The sequence below is a fragment of the Pleuronectes platessa genome, chromosome 22 (assembly GCF_947347685.1).
Source record: "Pleuronectes platessa chromosome 22, fPlePla1.1, whole genome shotgun sequence".
Taxonomy (NCBI): domain Eukaryota; kingdom Metazoa; phylum Chordata; class Actinopteri; order Pleuronectiformes; family Pleuronectidae; genus Pleuronectes; species Pleuronectes platessa.
The window spans coordinates 14,276,761-14,293,071 of record NC_070647.1 but is presented as its reverse complement, the minus strand read 5'-3'; the positions used below and the strand labels follow the sequence as shown (position 1 = coordinate 14,293,071).

At 43.3% G+C, this 16,311-nt stretch overlaps 1 protein-coding gene and 1 long non-coding RNA gene across 2 annotated transcripts in view; both read right to left on the bottom strand.

Moving 5' to 3' along the window:
- Window positions 1-5,628, bottom strand: part of LOC128428928 (voltage-dependent calcium channel subunit alpha-2/delta-1) — an 87,973-nt gene extending 82,345 nt beyond the window's left edge. The window contains exon 1 of the mRNA XM_053415198.1: window positions 5,280-5,628. Within this exon, the coding sequence (XP_053271173.1) occupies window positions 5,280-5,359 (80 nt within the window). The 5' untranslated portion in view covers window positions 5,360-5,628. The remainder of the gene's footprint in view (window positions 1-5,279) is intronic.
- A 5,352-nt stretch (window positions 5,629-10,980) lies between these two features.
- On the bottom strand, window positions 10,981-16,272 carry LOC128428748 (uncharacterized). Its single transcript, XR_008333826.1, has 3 exons — window positions 16,105-16,272; window positions 11,651-11,914; window positions 10,981-11,547 (listed from the first exon to the last, which is right to left on the bottom strand). It is a non-coding gene; the product is annotated as an uncharacterized LOC128428748 (long non-coding RNA).
- Between the last annotated feature and the right edge of the window lie 39 nt (window positions 16,273-16,311).

The window sequence follows — 16,311 nt, the reverse complement described above, 5'->3', positions numbered from 1 at the left end:
GTTGGCGAATAGCGCCGGTGATTTCTAAACCCCTCAGATAAATACGTGGTCATGAACTTGCAAGACAAAAGAGATGACGGCCACAAACACGTGGTGTGACAACAGGCCCGATGAGCCACAGGGTTCGATTCTCAACCGTCAGTCTCACACAACCTCTCTCCTCCAACACTCTCTTCTCCTAAACCTGTGCAACCTCCTCGTGTTTTTAGGATGTTGTTTACCTATTAATACCTATCGATTCGTTTAAGGCCATTTCCCTGCGTTGTCCTTATAGGCACATGCACTTGTGATAAACACAATTTACAATGCAGCCTTAAAACTACCCCCCCCCCCCCCCCCCCCAGGTTTTACATTAGGGTATACAGATGTGCTTCCTGTACCAAACAGGGCTCTCATCCAAACAGCTGGTAGCTATTCCCAAGGTTGCCCAGGAAACGCCGGAATGGAAAATTCTTGGGAATTTTTCCACGTGGCAAAGGATTGTGGGGGGGGGGGGGGGGGTAGTATAAGACAATGAGGGAAACTGGGATCAGAAAGTTAAACCAGACACTAAAGCAACACCCACAGGCCACAAATAGGCAAGAGGGTCCTCAAAATATCAGTGGAGAAGCCGGGGTGGAGATTTATGGAAAGCCCCCTGTAACTCTGCGCCCCTTCAGCTTGTATCTTTACTTATATCTGAGTCAGGACACTGAACTCCCCTTCCCCAAAGGCTTTTCCTAAATATAGCCAGAGCCCATATGTGAGGTAAAGGGGATTGAGTGGGAGAGAAGAAGGGGGAAAGGAGAGAAAGGTGTGGGAATGGAGCTGTGAGAGTGAAAAGAGATTTTGTCCAGAGGAGAAAGCCAACATTATCCACGAGCAAGATCCTGCAGTCTTGCATGTGTGTGCTACAGATATTGCCTTTCAGCGACTTGACTGTAGGCAAGAGCATGCCTCCTGAAATATACCTGCAAGCATCACTTCCCCCGAGGCTGAGGGCCGCAAATCTCAGCCAAGGAAGGAAACCTAAGACGACCCTGAGGAGGTCATTTCCATCTGCTCGTTGTGTTTGACTCATCCTCTCCAAAACCCCCTGCAGCATCAGCACCATACCGGAATAAAAGTTATAAGGGGAATCTAACTTATCAACTGTTTTCGTTAATCTGACAGTCTGGGGCTCTGTGATTCAATCAAGAAACAAATCCCGGAGCATTTCTCACTAACAAAACCTGAATTTGTTGAAATTATAATAAAGGACTAACGTGCTGGAAGCTGTTGTTGTGTCCAGTGTGATTTTCCAGGGATATTAATGCGTCCTTCTCGGTTCACATCTCCGGACGCCACAATGATGTCAGGCGAGTAAGGCTGTAAGAGAATTAACAAGTTTTCTGTGCTGCGAGCCAACTTTTAAATCATGACTTAACTGTATGCATGATCACAGCACGGCATATTAAAGTCATGATTAGCTTCTTAATCTCTATATTTCAGAGAGATTTTATCGCTTCACCTCTTTACATTTTATGACCCAGTTGTTTAGTAGCGTTGAGCTCAGGCGTCTGAGATCCAGGTGAAGCTTGGTGATGACATAAGATGGATATGGGTGGTTTCAGGTAGGATCCGAGCCATTTTCATCACAGAAATTTGTTCCCCGAGATTTGGATGCGAAGATTGATACCACTGTTGAATCTGTTTGGTTTGTACCGTATAAATTTGCAGACAGATGCAAGCACCTGGCAGCAAAGTCTTCCTACCATCACCTCTACAATCTTGTTTGTTTAATCTGCACAAAAAACAAAGTGTGAGAACATCTATTTGCGGTTTTACAGAGGGGTCACGTGACAAACTTGTCACCACTGTGAGGTTATCAGCCAAACAATATAGCGGCTCCAGGGAACTTGTGTCCTGAAAACCACTAATTGCCATTTTTTACACCTCAGCTGTGAAACGAAATGAGAACACTTCATTCAGATTCCTGGAAATAAAAACTGAGGACATCTTGTTTTTCCTCAACAGATGCTTTCAGTAATGTAAAGTGTCTGAAGGGTATGTGGGAAAGCAAAAGTCAGAATCAGTAGTTCTGGACATTTAGGGGATGATATCTGGGACTGTTGAGCCTTGGTGGAGGTACGCGATCTTCTGAGTGCTATTCCAGTTGTTTTACCTCCTCACTCAAATCAATGGGGGTCGGCTATGAAAAAATATATAACAATTTGCATAATGCAGTACAATTCAACGGCCCCACAAAGTAGCTCCCTCCAAAATGATCACACACTTGAATCAGGAGCGGTTTAACACATCTACAAAAAACGTGAACATCACAACCTTCATGGGGTTTGATTGCTTTTGTTTCATCTAGGTGTCCCTAATAAAGTGACAAGCGAGTGTAAATCTTTACACTCCCCTGGCCTGCACACAGCTGCCCATGCTGCTCTGTGTTTGAATGAAGTGCCTCCTCACATCACGTCCACTGATCGGCGAGAACGCAACGAGCGTGGCTCCTTAGCTGGTCGAGCGTGGAATCTATTTATCCTTTTAAAGTAAGCAGCAAATGAGAGAGGGAGAAACGGAGCAGTGGGCGACGGAGATAAAATATGTCTCAAAATATGTCCGTAATGCGCAGAGGGACATATGATCAGGTCTCCGGTTGGACAGTTGACATTCAACAAGGGATGTAAGAGGCCAAGTCTCCACTCTCTTGTTGTCCATCTTGTTTTGTATCTCCCCTGATATCGCAGTGTGTTCGCTGGCGCCGGCATCTCTGGGGCACCGTCTCTGACATCAGACTTTGCCTTTCAGATTCGGCGATTATAATCATCTGCCTTTAGGCAACGGTGGGGGGGGAGAGAGAGAGAGGAGAGATAGAGAGATGTGTCACAAGCTGGACGGGAAGGAGATGGACAGGGGATGAAGTAGACAGAGGAGGAAGACGGATGAAGGAAGGGAGCGAGATTAGAGGAAGGAGAGAAAGAGAGGGGAAGTGAAGATCTGAAGTAAAGGAAGGAAGGAAGGAAACAATTGAAGCCCTTCATGTCGTGACACAGGGAGGTGAGAGAGAAGGAAGGAGGGAAGGATGGACATAAGTAAGTAAGAAAGGAAAGAATGAAAGAAAGAAAGAAAGAAAGAAAGAACAGACATAAGTTAGGAAGGAAGCAAGGAAGGAGAGTGAAGGAAGGAGATGACAGAGACAGGGAGAAAGAAATAAAGAACACTTGCTCTAAAGGTTTATGTGTTTTGTCACTGAGCTACTGAGGACCTTGTTTATCCACGTGTCCTGGAGGACAACACGCCAGGTCCTTCTCTCCATCCTTTCCTCTCTCACTTTCTCTGTTTCCCTCCGACTGGCACCTTTGGGTGTCACTCAGAATCACCATCACGCAGGAGCACACACACCAAGAGCGGCTGTGGTTGAAGACGACACTGTTTGGATGCTTGAATTACAAAAAGAGACCCTTTCCTAGTTTTCCCAGATTCAAATGGAAGAACTCCCTCATGACCGATGTTACCGGGAGATTTACGGCTGTTTTTCCTGCCGGGCCATCGATTCCTCTGCCGGTGAAGGTGGGCCTGCAGCTCGCCCCGGGCCTGTGTGAATATCATGAACACAACCCGCAGATCAATCCACTTAGTGCCCATGAAATATAGGGAGTGGGCCGGCCGCTCTGCTAGTCTGACATCATTGTGCTCGGCCATTAGGCTGAGTGCCATCATGGCTCGCCACGTCTCCGGGGGACTGGACTTGGGCTGTAAGTCAAAAACTCAATCGCTGTCGTCCTGCAGGAGCATCATCTAAAGACCTGTTGATGAGGTGTGAGGAGCCGATTTGGAAGCTGGAGACTCACCTACATGTTTAATTTGGGAAGTGTAATCCTGTACATCTCCTAATGCTGCGCTGCAAATTTAAATAGACTGAAGCAGCGATACCTCCACTGAGCTATCGATATCTCCACCAGCCTCCTGCAGCACCAGGAGAGACTTTCCAGTTCATATCGTGAACTCTCTGTGAGGAAAAACCTGAGCTACTGGCCTGCATTTTGGAAATACTAAATATGGCAGAACAATGGTTTTCCATAAAAAGAGACTTGGAGTTAGAGATAGAACGAAGAGTCACAGCCAGGCTTCAAGACGTGACACAGGGAAGGAGGGAAGGGAAGGAAGGAAGGAAGGAAGGAAGGAAGGAAGGAAGGAAGGAATGACAGACATGAGGAAGGAAGTAAAGAACAAACGAACGAAGAAAGATAGGAAGGACACAAATAAGTAAGTAAAGAAGGAAGGAAGGAATAAAGGAAGGGAGGTCGTAAGGTCAGACATTAGGGAGGAAGGAGGGAAAGATAAAAGGAAATAAGCAACGACAGACATGAGTAAGGAAGGATTAATAAAGGAAGGGAGGAAGGAAGGACAGACATTAGTAAATAGGGAAGGAAGGAACAACGGAAGCGAGGTCAGACATAAGGAAGGAAGGGAGGTAATAGTATTAATAAACCTTATTATAGCATACAATAAATGCAGCTCAAAGTGCTCTAAGGAAGGAAGGAAGGAGATACATACGTTTATTAAGGATGAAAGGAAGTAAGTATGTGTGTGGGGGGGCAGACATAAGGAAAGAACAAACAAACAAATGAAGAAAGACAGATGTAAGAAATGAAGGCAGAAAGGAGGGACAGAAAAACAGACATAGGTAAATAAGGAAGGAAGGAAGGAAGGAAGAGCAGACATGAGTACAGAAGGAAGGAGGAAAGGAAGGAGGGGACGAAGGGAGAGAGGAAGGGAGGAAGGCCACAACAACACTAACCCACAAGATCTGCAGCAAGTCCGAGACTCATGAACACAAATCATCTCAAATATGTTCAACTCCAAACAAACCGTGCGTGTGTGTGTGTGTGTGTGTGTGTGTGTGTGTGTGTGTGTGTGTGTTTGTGTTGGGAAAAGTTGGGGCACCACAGACAGACCTCAGTCCAGCTTCCAGGGAGGATTCATGTGACAGCAGAGCCACATGTCAGCAGACAGGCAGACAGACAGCAGCAGGAGCAGCAGCTTTAAATACCCACACGAAGTTGTGTCCAAAAAGTAAAACGCAAACATCATCACTTCATATAAGGAACAATAAAATAACACAATGTGCTTCTGTCGCAGGCAAATTAGAACAGATCGTGAATCCGAGGAAGAAACGATTAGAATAAAAAAAAATGATAGACTATTAGAAAGTGAGATTGAGACTCTGACAACAGAAGATGGAGGGAGTTCTGCAACACACCCTAGAAACCCAGGACTTCCCGGAGCCAACAGGCTGAGATACTCACATGTGCGCTGTGGGGAATTGTCCCGTGGACACCGACGACACGGTGGCCAAGACTAAAAGTAGACAGACCGGGTAATCCATAGCTTTGTCCTTATGTCCCCGCGTCCAAGACACAATCCACACAGAGTCGAGAACAAGAAGAAGAAAATTAAAGCTCCACTGTTCCACCGCGCCGTGCGTACTTCTCAGCCGAACGCCTCACACCGCCATCGGTGCGCGTTTGGAAACAAATCTCATCTGGTGCGTGCGCCCGTGTGCTCCCTCCCCCCACCGCCCCCACCGGTGGAGTTGAGGAGTGGGCTTTTTTTGGCTTCAGCAGCTTGTGCGCGCGTGTGTGTGTATATGTGTGTGTGAGTGTGTTGTGTGAGTGTCTCAAAGTGCGATGGGCGCTTTTAGAGCGGATCTATGGCGTGAGTCAAAAAACACAAAAGGGGGTGGGCGCATTTCAGATCCTGTGTTTTGCCGGCGGAGCGGTGCCACACTGCAAAAAATGTCGCCACTTTCAAATGGAGCTTCTTGCAGTGCACAAGTGTTAATGTGCATGAGGCATCTCCGTGGACGTGCGTGTTTTATCACTTGACAATTCCAAGACAGATTTAGACAAATTGTTCTGTGCAAAAAGTGAAACAACAAATTCAATACACATGTCCAGTTTGACCCTTGAACTTATAAGTATATCCACGTTTGATAACACAATTTGGACCCTTTGGGATCACTGTTGTTTTACAGTGTTTGTGTTTGCGATTCTCTCACGCCACTGGAGTCTTATCGAGCACGTGACTGACACCAGCTCACAGACAGGAAGGTGTCTGTGAGCTGGTGTGAGTGTGAGTAATGGACAGGTCTCTCTTCATTAACCCGATGGTCACCACAACACAGACACAGCGATAACACGTGTAAGTAGTTTTTATGTTGTGGATAAGAATTGTGTTTATTCCTCTGCACATTCAGATCATAGTTTCATATTATGAATGACATTTACATATATGTAGAGAAGCCCAGTTCTGCCAGTGCAAGTCAAGATGAGAAACGTTTTTCAAAAGCTCGGGTTACTTACTTAATATCTCAAATAATTACTCACTATCTCCGACTAATGACTTAGTATCTTAAAATAATGACTTGATATCGCAAAATAATGACTTAGTTTCTCAAAAAAATTACTAAGTCCCGCTATATACTTGCTGTTTGATCAAACGTAGGAAAATGGCTGCCATTCGTTGGACCATTTCTGTCGCTGATGACATACCCACTGACCCTGTCAAGGACTCGCTACTGCCCCCGACACTTATGTGGGTATTGCATCTCTCACATATGCATCTTGGTAATCGTGCAAAACCTACGCACCGATCTGATATAGCATACGCAAAGCGGCCATCTTTCATATGCATAATTAACAGCAAGTATTTCGAGTCTCAAAATAATGTCTACTATCTCATAATTTCTACTATTTCATAATTTCAATTTAGCTATCTCAGAATTTGGATATGGCATTCATCTTTTTTTCCCTGACACTGCCAGAAATATGCTTCCATACAGAAAAAAAACTCTTCACCTTGAGCTCCATTCTTCAAATCAAACCTTCCTCCCCATCTTCTTCATCCTCCATCACAAGAACACACCACAGACCAGGTGGGACCTGTGGGTGCACATCAGGACATGTGGTTTGCAGCTGAGCGCATGTCCTGGTCCTCCCGAGTGTCTCCCGCCGTCCATGTCATCTTCAGTTAATCAACAGGAGATCTGTTTTGATTATCTATATCATCATAAGCCCTCATTTAATTTTCCACAGTGCAGAGCATGTGGTTATGCATAAATGTGATAATAAATTCTCTTGCTCCGAGGGGCCGTTGGCAGACTTAATATGATGTGACATTTGCACTGCTGGGACAATCAGCGAAGGTAAATACCAGAAGAATACACTGTACTTTCTAATGAGTTTCTCCCAAAAGACCCTTGTCAGATACAAAGCTAATCTCTGACTCATTTCCTCAGAGCGCCTGAACTTATTATGGAGCCCCAAAGTTATTATTGCTGACTTTAATTTTAATCTGCTTGCTGGGTGTACGTGTGTTTATACATTAAGTGTGTGCGCCTGGTGTTTGCCGTAGAGCGTCACCAAGCTGCTCACCTGCAACCACCTGAATTACACGAATAGATTCCATGTGCAAATAGACGTCCATGTCTGTTCTCCTGACTCCGGTTTCAATATATCTCATACAATAGCTGGGGGGGGTGTTTGCAGAGTGACGGTGAAGAGGCGGTGCAGGTTAGAGGGTCAGCCAGACAGAAAAATGGAGAGATGATATTGAAGTTCTTGAACGTACGAGAGGAAGACGTTGGTAAAAAAATCTGCCTGTTTGACAAATCAGGAATTCTGAAGATGTTTTCTGCAAAAAAAAAAGAAAAAGGCAAATAATCCATTTCCAATCCCTCATGCTGCTTCTGATGTCGAACCAGGCGAGCGAATGCAACACTCTCTTAAATAGGATTATATGGGATTCTTCACAGGGATTAGTTTTGTTTTACAAAAGCCACAAGAACGGCAAATGCAGTTTGACTAAATACGTCCAATTTGCATAAATTGTCAGATCACTGACACCGAGGCTTTTATCCTCTACGCCGCTGTAATCGATATTTGTCATGCCAACAATAGAACAGGCAACAGGCTGTGTTTAATAAGGGATTAACAATAACTATCACTCGACTCTGCAGTCACGCTCTTGGTGTCTCTTAGCTCACAGAGGTTTTACAGTTAAACCTCTGTGTGTAACCTGTTAATCACCAAACAGTCCTTCGACAAAGTTAACATCTCAACTTTGAGCACACAGAAGTTTTTAGAGCAACTTAAGAGCCACATTTGAGTTAATTAAAATTAACAAAGAATATGAGGAATAAGCTGAAAAGGAAAAGGCTTTCATTTATATTTTATTCTGTTTCTAAGTTTATTATTGTGCACAGATATTGCCGATAAAGAGGCTGAGATTTCCTTCAGGATTTAGTTGGGGTTAACAGAATTTAAAGGAGAGTGAATACTGGACCACTGCATCTGTATAAAGGCAACTTTTGACCTATAAATATATAAATATAAGTGTTGAGAAAAACCTCTAATTTAGGCTTTTTATACTGTTTCTAAGTTTGTTATGCACACACATTGCATTTGCCTGCCTTCAGATGCACATAGGTATAGTAAACATGCTTTTTGTCTGGCATTTTAGATTCAGGGATCTGCACACAAAGGTCGTGTGGTTCTTCTCACTTGTCCAGTTCACTGCACTTTTCATTTTAACCTGTTGCCCTCTAAGGTGCAGTTAACTCCGGGTCATGTCTCCGGGAAAGAGCAGCAGCAGAGGTCAAATCAAAGAGTGCAAGTGTCCGTGTAACAGGGAGCGACAGGGAGGGTTGATGTAAAGGTTGTTTCTGTGTGAGTTAGTAATGTGTGTGTGTGTGTGGCAGGCAGCAGGTGTGGCCTCTATCACCAGCTCCCGACCCCGCCCACCTGCACAGGGAATTGCAGAGGCCACCGTCGCCTGGCAACCTCCTCACAGCCGAGCCACAAGGCCGTTGTTTTCCAAACCAGTGAGTGCACATCTTAAAGTGTGGTCTCGTGCTGGGAGCGGCACGGAGAGGGCAAACCAGTAGAGATAAACACCCAGTTTAACAAAGAGGAGACAAAACCAGAGGAATTAAGCTGCTGGGAAATAAAAATATCCGTTTATGAGATGACATTTTCTATTTTAAACTCATACTTTTCGACTCGTCATTCCAACCGCATCATCTCTACTGTTTACTGTGTACTGAGAAACAGTCACATCATGGGATTTAGTGTTAAGTTAAAACAAATGCAGAGAGGAAGACGTAGGGCCTAAAAATAAGGTTTAATTTTTCATGCGGCAGCTCATTAAAACATATTTACAGGGCAAAAGCCTTTTGCATTTTATTCAAATACCATTCCAAATTCTCCCGTGGCCATTCTTCCACATCAAATTACACTTTCAAGTCGAGTAGAGACGACACTTGCTGTTTTCTTTTCGCTTATGATAATTTTTTGGGGGGTGTTTGAAGCAGCTTTTATTTAGTTCTGACATCAGTGGAGAAAAAACAAATGTTGTAAGCACATATAGAGAAGTCCAGATCGCATGATAGGACGAAGCATCTGTCAAATCGGACTCCTGCCACTGTCACATCCTGTCATGTACAAACCACTGATCCTTCAAGAAGAGAGCAAAAGAACCGAATCCTTCATTATACTCTAATCACCCGTCTCCTGGGCCAGTACATTACCCTGGCAACAAATGATTTTCCCAGTTTAAATCTTAATCGTGGCGTCGTCCCCGCACAGCGTCTTCCTGGCAGAGAGGACTGGACATGTGTTCCATCTCCACATAAGCCGGCGTGGATACAGTCTTCGTTGTCAGGTCCAACTTGTTAATAGAGCGGAGACATGGAACATGATGCTGGATGGAAACCAATCCCGACAGGAGATTCATGACGACTTCTTAATGTCTTTAGGGGATAGAGGCTTATTTAAAAGGTACCGTCACAAAACTTCATGTATGATGCTTCTTTTTATCCTTAGATGACAGAGAAGATCGATAATTTATTTTCTCTAAGCCAAATAACAAGCTTGAGACATTAGCCAGTTAGCTTGGCCTAGCGTAAACACTGAAAACATGGGAATACAGCGAACCTTGCCGTTAAATATGAAGCTACAGTTAGCAGTCAGCTAACTTAGCTTGGTACCAGGACTTGAAACATGGGACGTATGTTTTAGGATTTAGTTTTTGTATGGATTAAACATAAAAGATAAAACGTGTTACTTAGAAAGTGAGTCGCTGTTTGGTTGGTTTTGTGAAAACCCTTCAATTTACGGGAAGCTAAGAAATGCTAAACTAAGCTAAGCCAACTTGCTAGCAGTGGATTCACATAACAGATTGTGAGTGTACATTTTCCCACAAATGAATATTCAAAATGTTAAACTGTTCCTTTAATGTGGATTTAATTCTCTTATCATATCTTCTTAAAAAAATGTCATGTCTTTCAATTCATAGTTCGTGTTGGACGTCGTCGTCTCCGTCAGTCATGACACACTCAGCTTTTGTAGGTCGCCACGCAGACACACAACAAACAACAAACCACAATTGTTTTCTCTCACCACATTCCCCTCCGTGTTTTTTTGGTAGCCATGATTCCATCTTGTTGACTCAGTGAGAGAGGAGTGATGGCGAGAGTGTGTGTGATATGATGTCTCACTCGGGACAGGGACAGCCTCCGTCCCCTCTGTGCACTGACTGATCACATTACTATTAGTGAGAGCTCTTCTGTCAGGAGGGGAAGTTACGGCCCGGCGAAGGAGGTCCTCGGGGTGAACCGGGCGTCCAGTGACAGGGAGTCGGCTGCGGGGGGCATCTGAGGTGATTGGACGTGAAGGGTCTTAGCTGTCCCGGGCGATTTTGTTTTAACTTAGAAAATCTTGTTTACTTCCGACGAAATTATATTTTTCGCTTCTGCACTTGTCAGATTTGTCGTGTGATAGATGTTTTACATCTCGATGAAGTGAACGGTGACAAGACTCAAAATATGGCCCCTGGTTTAACCACATGTATCGTAGTCGACTCTCAGATGCAACAGGTGGTTCTCTCTGCATCTTCTTGAACCACACTTCCCAAACATCTTGATCTAAAGCTTTGTCTTCTGACATTTTCCAGGCTCGATTCCCTAATTCACGTTTATGTGCATAGCTTCCGGCTGCGTCTAATGTCAAGACACAGATATTAGTCACTGGTTAGAGTTGTATGTCCTTATCTGTGCACCATCTGGACATATGGACTTTTGCAGATGTCCAAATTCAACAGGAAAAAGGTTCTGGTCATTAAATCCAAGTCCAGATACACTACTGTTCTACATCTCAGTATTTCACCAGAAAAAACAACAAACTAAAAATTCTCTGACAGAAGAAAACAGCCATGCTAGTAGCTGTATCTCAATTCGGGGGCCTGCCATTGCATCGAACTAGGTGGTCCCAGTCCGAAGTCCCCTTCAAATGTGGCCAACAAATCTATCCTTCCATTCCAGAGCGCTGAAGGATTCAACAGGTGGATCCCTCTCGGGCAAAACCATCTCAGGATTCATGGTGGTTGACCTTGGTAACAATCAACTTCTGGTTGCAGCCGCTCAAAGTAGCTGACAATGCAACAGCAGGACAAGCTGGTTGATGTGATAGGAAATCGTCCATTGAATTGGGTCCCAGCTTGTGTCTGGACCCAGGTTGGCTTAAAGATAAATGCAAAGAAAAGCATGCTATTATGTTCACAATGACAATGCTAACATGTTGATGCTAAATGGCTATAATGATCACTATGTTCCATGTCTCACTTGACTCTTTGGAAAGCAGACCATGGTCGTGGGACCCACGTCTAACCACGATGAGATGATACATCCAGCTGCATCACCTGGTGTGGCCACGCCAGCTCCCATTCTTTCCTCATTCATCTCGATCAGCCCGAGTGAATCACAGACACACGGTGACAGCGGCACGTTTCAAGGCCCCCGTCTGATGTAGGCCACATCTTTGAAGCCAAAACACGGGAACAAACACCCTTAGAAGTGAAGGATCTGAGGGATCCATCATAGAAAAATCTGAGAGGGAGAACAGAGGGAGAGGTCGAGTACGAGACATAACACAGGGAATATTAAACGAGTGCAGGAGACCGACAGACCGGGATCTGGCAGGGAGAGCCTGGCAAACTTTGATCAAACTGAGTTCTTTCAGGTGGAAGCAGGTGTAAAGTCAACCAAGCTGTTGACATCTTTGTCACTTAAAGACTTCTGGAAAGAAGCAATACAAAGAGTTTCACATACAATCCATGTGATCAAATCTTACTGCACTTACTGGCTCCAAGATATATGAAGCTATACAGATAGCATGTTAGCCTACCTTAACATGGACACTGGCAACGGAGGGAAAATCCTAAATTAAACTAGTCTAGACAGAAACTGTGAATAATTTAGTTATTTTTTAATTTTGTGTGATACATCTTGGAATTTCTAAAAACAGTCTCATGTCAAACTTTCTGAATATAGCTTGTGGCGACACCCCAGCGCTCATCTATATTTAAAAGGTTTCTCTGCCACTGCTGCTCACAGATCCATGTGAGGCTATTCCAGGCGATTATGGCGTCTGCAACACGTGTCCACGGGAAGATCATAATTAAATCACCAACATGACGAAGAGTCCTTCACTGGTCCTCGTCAGGCCTCACATCACTTCATCTTTTATTACAGATCTTATAATACTTTACTGTATCTTTTAAATATTATTTTTTTCTGCAGAAAATCGTCAAATATCGTTTGAGAGCTGGACAGAATTAAAAACAATGAAATGCGATCCGGGTGAATACAAGTCACACACACACACAGACACACGGTATTGTGTAAAACAACAGGTCCAAAGGTTCCTAAAGAAACATTTCATTGGGTGACTCGTTTGGTGACTTGGTTTCCTACTCCCCCTTCTGGTTGAATGATAGAAATGCTGGCATTCAAAATCAATCTTCCCTCAACACTGGCCCCATGAGATCATGTGGTGAAGGACAACATGGCTTTCTAGTCAATGAAGACCTTTTAAATAGATGGAAATGAGTGTCTGACCATTAAATCCAGTCAACATCCACCATTAAGAACTTGGACAAACTGTGAAATAGTTTTAACAGTGATAAAACGCAACGTGTTGTGTAGACTGGTATGGAACATAGCCATTGTTAATTGTTAAAGGCAACACCAGCACTTTCAAATATCAAATGTATTAGTTTCTATTGCATTCATATTCTTCTGTATTATTATCCTCACATTTAAGTATTGCTTGTTACCTATATTTACCCACTGATGCCTATGTTTGACTCTTGCTGCTGTAATATTGAAGATTTCCCCTTTGTGGGACTATTAAAGGATTATCTTCATCTTATCTTGTCTTAAAATGTCCCAAAGGGTCACAAGAAGTCTCCTGAAGGACTCCCTCATCCTTCTAAATGACCATTTAATCTCCAAAAGACATTTACAATTTTTAAATGACCACCAGTAAGTCCTTGAGGCCAACTAGAGGACTTTAACTTGTGTGTCAACCGAAAACAAATGGCACCATCTGGTGGACAGATTGTTGAACTTCATCCGTTTAACATCATCCGCCCACCAGCTTTGATGACTCCTAAAGTTTTAAACATTACAAAAATGACTCTAATAACGGAATACACAGTATGTGACAATGGCAATACACAACAACACTTCGTTTGTACCGATATTTAATATTTAGACATGGGGCAACAGCCATTTTTACAGCACAATTTGCATAATTTATCAATACCTCCTGTATACAATCACAAAACCATGACGTTAGATTTTTTTTTCTGTTTACTTACAAGTGAAAAACCAGACAGGTTTTACGAGCATAATCTTTGTACAGTCAGCATACATCATCGATAATTTGAATAAGATTTCTTCATAGATCTCCCCCCCCCCCTCGCCTCTATAACATTTTTGTTCTATATGTCTCTCTCTCTCTCTCTCTCTCTACCTCCTTTGTTTTTTTATTCTTTAGTAATATCTGGACACAAAAATAGTATGAACCACCAACGAAACATGCAACATCCAGTGTGAGCACATTTAAATTCTCCTGCAACTACTCGAGCTGTTAAGATAGACGATCGTCCGTGTCGTTGGACTCTGGTGAACCTTCCGTGTTTTGGTGTAAAGGGTTCGGGTCAAAGTTCGTCCGTTCAGGAGGACGTGAGGTCGCGTCTCAGCCCCGTCCACTGGACACTGATCAAGAGATTAAACAACGTCCTGTTACTTCTATGATCACACACCTTTCTTTTTTTAACTCGTCCGCTAAAAGACCTATTGCTCCCCCAAACCCCCGGTATAAAAAGCTATGTATTTACAAGGTTGGAAATAGGGGGATGGCGTCTGTGTGTGTGTGTTTGTGTGTGAGGCGCGTGTGTGTTGTGATTCTTTGTGTGTAGTGAGAATTGAAGTTGATATATTTTTTAGACGGACGACACTCTTAACGAAGGGATACTCATCGGAGACCGGTGACGTGCGTGGACTTGGCGTGAGGACTCTGCACACACAAGCACATGGATATAAAAATAAGAAAAGAGATGATAACACCATAGTGACCTCAAATCTACTACTGTTGTGATTCCATTTTTTTGGGGTCACTTCTCAAACACACACCGGGGGGAAGTACGTATAGGAATGTTATTTTTTTTCCCATATTTTGATTCGCAACTAAGTGAAATTGAGGATCTCCTTAGGTGAGTGTGTGATCGTGCACAAAGGGCATCAATGTTGGTTCTCTGAGTTTCAGGCCCCTCTAAACGTTGTAAACAAGCACTACATTGTGTATAAAAACCAAAATCTCTCCACGTTACTCTTGTATGTACACCTGATATGTACTGTAAACAAATATAATACACCATGTGACACAGTCTCACGGGGGATGAACAATGATTCGTAAAGCGATACAAAACAATACATTGACGAAAATAAATAGAAAGTATATTAAAGCAGTGACCATTCGAAGGAGGAAGTGAAAACACAGCAGTGCAAAATAAAATAAAAGTTGTTGGTCTACTCTCTCCCCATGAAGTGTCACGCACTTCTGGCAAGTCAAGACGCAGCCACCACTTTCACACAGTAGACGTTGCATAGAAATCACTCAGATATCAAGTGTCGCCTCGCTGTGCTGCTTCTTGACCTCCAGATGCAGGATGACCCTCCCCAGGACTTGATGAATATCAGAAAGACACAACATCATCGGTAATTCCTCACCTCTCTACTTCCTCACCTCTCTACTTCCTCAACTCTCTACTTCCTCACCTCTCTACTTCCTCAACTCTCTACTTCCTCACCTCTGCACTTTCTCACCTCGATAAAAACGAATATCTAATTTTGATGGCGACAGTTTTTTTACATTCTAAGCGGGAAAAGTGCAAAAATACCACAAAAAGCGCTTCGCTGAGTCGACTCGTACAGGATTTTGTGATGTGCTTGGATCTCACGAACAGAAAGACGATCTTGAAACAGTGTAATGGACAAATAAAAGCTCTACGTCACAATCGGTAAGACTCGATTGTCCGTGATAAATAAATCTATATATCTATCTTAATCTGTAATAGTTGATTTCCAGCTGTGACACTTCACTATTTACAAAGTGAACCTTGGAGGTGATTTTTTTTTTTTGTGCATTCCAAATAGATTTAGAGTCATGCACACAATATATAGTGTCCAATCTGGTATATATCATAATATTTATCATTTATGAAATAATATATTTAAGGTGGGGAAAAAAGGTGGGGGCACGATTATTAAATGCTTTTGTTGATAAATTCAAAAACATGCTCGCTGCGATTCTTTTCTCTCCCTCTCGAACCGGAGTGATAGGTAGTGTGTTATAAAATATACTATACTCCCCTCCCAGGATACAATTTGAAATAATCGAGGAGAAGACAAATGATAGAGCGTCTACGCTAATCTCATAATACAAAAATAAATACGAGGCCTCCGTCAGGGGGAGTCTTCAATATTTCACTCTCAAAAATGCCTATTTTGTTGTTGTAAATCAATAAAACTCTGCACGTCATAATAATAAAGACAATAATGAGGGGGGGAAAAAACTTCCATGGATAAAGATCATAAATAAAACTACAATCTGTAAGTGCGTCCATTCCCTGTATCTGTTAAAATGAAGACTTCTCTGCTGCGTGGATGATTATGTGCAAAATTGTGTGTTTGTGTGTGTGTGTGTGCGTGTGAATGACAGTGTGTAATACCTGGTTGATTCCGCACCTGACCTCTGAACTCAGCACTTCTGCTCGGCCCTGGCTCCACTACTGTACACCGTGTGCGTCCTGTAAACGTGTTCGTGTCCTGTAAACGCGTCAAGTCCTCCTCCTCCTCTCAGAAATCATCACCACACATCTTGTTGCCCCCCTCCTGAACTCAAGCTAAACGACTGAACAAAGAAATGTTTTACCCCC